At 40.7% G+C, this 3,416-nt stretch overlaps 1 protein-coding gene across 1 annotated transcript in view; it reads left to right on the top strand.

Moving 5' to 3' along the window:
* The window catches only part of LOC121919807 (protein FAM71C-like), a 1,121,343-nt gene extending 1,118,974 nt beyond the window's left edge, over nt 1–2,369 (top strand). Inside the window, exons 5-6 of the mRNA XM_042446735.1 lie at nt 280–538; nt 2,157–2,369. Coding sequence (XP_042302669.1) covers nt 280–538; nt 2,157–2,369 — 472 coding nt within the window. The remainder of the gene's footprint in view (nt 1–279; nt 539–2,156) is intronic.
* The last annotated feature ends 1,047 nt before the right edge of the window (nt 2,370–3,416 follow it).

The following is a 3,416-nucleotide window of genomic DNA, read 5'->3' as shown; positions in this document are numbered from 1 at the left end:
GCTTACTTGCTGTTCACCGCTATGATCTTTGGAATAGCGGTATATAAATAAATAAAAAAAATTGAATTTTGATCCTGTCCTCTGGGGTATTTGCTACTCCTCCTAATTTGGTGTCATCTGCAAATTTGATAACCATGCCCCCTATTCTTTCATCTAAATCATTGCTAATGATGTCTAGAACATCCTGTCTGAAATGTTTCCATCCTGAATGTTCTGTCCTGGGTTTTTCCATCTTGAGCATCCCATCCTTAATGTTTCCATCCTCTCTTCCCATCCCAGGCTCCTCCCTTTAAAATTTGTACGGATCTCCATCCATGATCCTGAAAAGCATCTCATCAAAATCAAGCTGATCAATGGCCGCACATATTACCTTCAGCTTCACGCACCCACAGAGGAGGAGGAAGCCCAGTTTGATCGCTGGCTGTCACTGGTCTACCTTCTCCATCACCCACCGGCCTGCTATCTGCAACCTAAGCCCATGTCTTGCACCATCATAGACAACCTAAGCATTGAGCTCATCCCAAGTGAGGAAGAAGATGTGAGTACAAAGATGGCTTTATGGGGTTTGTTTTGTAGCAGCCCGTTTTGTGCCAGGGTTGGGAGATGGAGAGGAGATAGGGACAGCAGGCGTGGGGAGTCTGAAAAACCACCACGGCTTCGATTTGCATCCAAAATTACTCAAAGTCCTGGGTTCAGATCCCAGGAGCTGAAGTACTTAGCACAGATCTCAGGTAGGTACACAGCTGTCCGTGGCTGAACTCTTGAAAAGATAGAGCCTGCTAACCTGAGCAGATGAGGTGAGCATGGAGGTGGACATATGGCATGCCCCACACAACATAACATTTTTGGACTATAACTCCCAGATTCCCCTGGCCAGTATGAGGATTCTAGGAAGTGGAGTCCAAAGGTAAAGTTTCCTGTGTTCTGAGTAGCTTAATGTCACATGATTGTGGAAATGAATTGCATTAGAGTCAAGTGAACAATGCAGCGTGAACCAAGTCCAAAATCCATACCTGAGAAACACCACAGTTGAGTTAAAGTGCAATTCCACAGTGATGTGCAAGCTTTTGCGTTCTCCAGAACTCTTCATTAGATGTGTGTGTGTGTGTGTGTGTGTGTGGAGACAGGTTGCAAGGGAAAGGAAAGCATGGAAGCCCCAGAATTTGGCTAGATGTTTTACTCGTAAGGTTTACAATTAAATTAAGTCTCTGGTAGGTGCAGGTTTTACATGACACATACAACCATATGGGCTTTTTTTCCACGGTGGTTTTGCTCAGTATGTTCATGCTTACATATAGGCCTCTACAGAGTCAGAAATGGAAAAGGCATAAGTTCCCCAATAACTTCCCACTGAGTTACTGGTTAAGGGGGGTTACAATCAGGAGGTGATGGCAGCATAGCTAGATGATCTTCAAGGGTACCATCTACTTGAGAGTAGGAGCATAAGAAAGCTAATTACACCTCTCCTGAAGATCTCAGTCTTTCAGATACGCTGGAAGTTGTATAATTGGAAACTACGCTTGAGCACATTTGCTCGTTGGGTAGTACAGGTTGAATCTCCCTTATCCTAAATGTTTGGGTCCAGTAGCATTTGGTATTGGTTGATTGATTGCTTTCGCATTTTGGAATTCCTGTGTTTGCATATACATATATAATACTGGAGATTGAACCCAAGTCTAAACACAAAAATCATTTATGTCTCATATTGACATTATATACATAGCTTGAAGGTAATTTTATACACAATCTTTTAGAAATAATTTTGAACAAAGTCTGTGTACACTGGACCATCAGAAAGCAAAGGTGACACTGTCTCAGCCACCCATGAAAAACCTTTTGGCTTTTGGAGTACAGTGGGCCCTTGGTATCTGCTGGACTTTGGTTCCAGGATCCCAGTGAGTACCTAAATCTGTGCATGTTCAAGTCCTATTAAACACAATGAACAATAAATTAGTGTCTCTTATATAAAATGGCAAAATCAAGGTTGCTTGGATTTGTTTGTTTGTTTTTTCAAGCCATGGATGCTTGAATCTGTGGATAAAGAATCCTTGGATATGGAGGGCTGGTTGCATTTTGTATTTCAAAATTCTGGATAAGGGAGGCTCAACCTGTATAGATATAAATGAACAAAATGTTTCTTTTACCTTGGATTTCAGGAAGATTGGAAGGATCAGAAAGGGAAAAAGCCTCCTGCTGAACAGAAGAGGTTCAGCATCGAACAAGAAGAATATACGGATGAGGAGCGGGAAATACTCCAGGCAAAGCCTAGCCGGATCCAAAGTGAACGGCACTTGTACGTTCATGAAGGCAGCTATGAGACCTACAAAGGGAGCAGCATAAAGGCCAGATCATCCAGGTCATCCAGGTAAGCTCAGAAGAACTTTCTGTCTTCAGGAAACCTTAGAATCATTGAATCCTAGAGTTGGAAGAGACCCCAAGGGCCATCCAGTCCAACCCATTCTGCCATGCAGGAACTCACAATAAGAGCACTCTCAACCAATGGCCATCCAGCCTCTGTTTAAAGACCTCCAAAGAAGTAGACTCTACCACCCTCCAAGAAACTGTGTTCCACTGTCAAATAGATCTTACTACTAGGAGGTTCTTTGTAATGTTCAGGTGGAATCTCTTTTCCTGTAACTTGCATCCATTGTTCCGGGTCCTCGTCTCTGGCTAGTTATATTGATGGACATGATTGAATTAGACAAACTTACCTGTAGTTGAAACAACACTTCATTAAGTGAAGTAGAAAAAGTATGGTTACCAGTGATAAAATACTGGAGTAAAAATTGGCAAGGTTTGACACTATAACGCTTTGCAATGAATTGGGAAACTGCTATAAATAAGACAACTTCAAGCTCAGCACAAGACAAGGATTTTATTCTCTTTTTGCCTTTTCCTTCTATTATTATATTTTTCCCCTTGAACATTTGTGGTTTTGAATAGTCAGATCCACTGAGAACATTAAAAAATTTAAAGAACGGTGGTGATAGGATGACTTAAGCAACAACGGAAGGAGGAAAGCATCATAACTTAAGAGTCAGAAAGAAATACAGTACTGTATTAGGATTTTTTAAAATCAAGAATGAAGAATGCTGTTATTTTGTGAGGTTACAAGTATGAACTAGTAAACAGTTAGTATGTATATATTGCTATAATATGCATTTTATTTTATTTGTTTGATATGTTATAAATAAAATATTTTTTAAAAAGAAGGAGACTCCTCCGTCCTCCAAGGGAGCGTCTTCCACAGTCAAACAGCTCTTACTGTCAATGTTAATTTAATTTAATAATTTGTTTTATTTATATACCGCTATTCCAAAGATCATAGCGGTGAACAGCAAGTAAGCTAATTAGCAAGTAAGCTAATTTGCCCCCAACAGTCTGGGTACTCATTTTAGCTCCCTCCTCGGAAGTAT

The sequence above is a fragment of the Sceloporus undulatus genome, chromosome 1 (assembly GCF_019175285.1).
Source record: "Sceloporus undulatus isolate JIND9_A2432 ecotype Alabama chromosome 1, SceUnd_v1.1, whole genome shotgun sequence".
Taxonomy (NCBI): domain Eukaryota; kingdom Metazoa; phylum Chordata; class Lepidosauria; order Squamata; family Phrynosomatidae; genus Sceloporus; species Sceloporus undulatus.
Note: the sequence above shows the minus strand (reverse complement) of the source record. Positions and strands in the feature narration are given on the sequence as shown.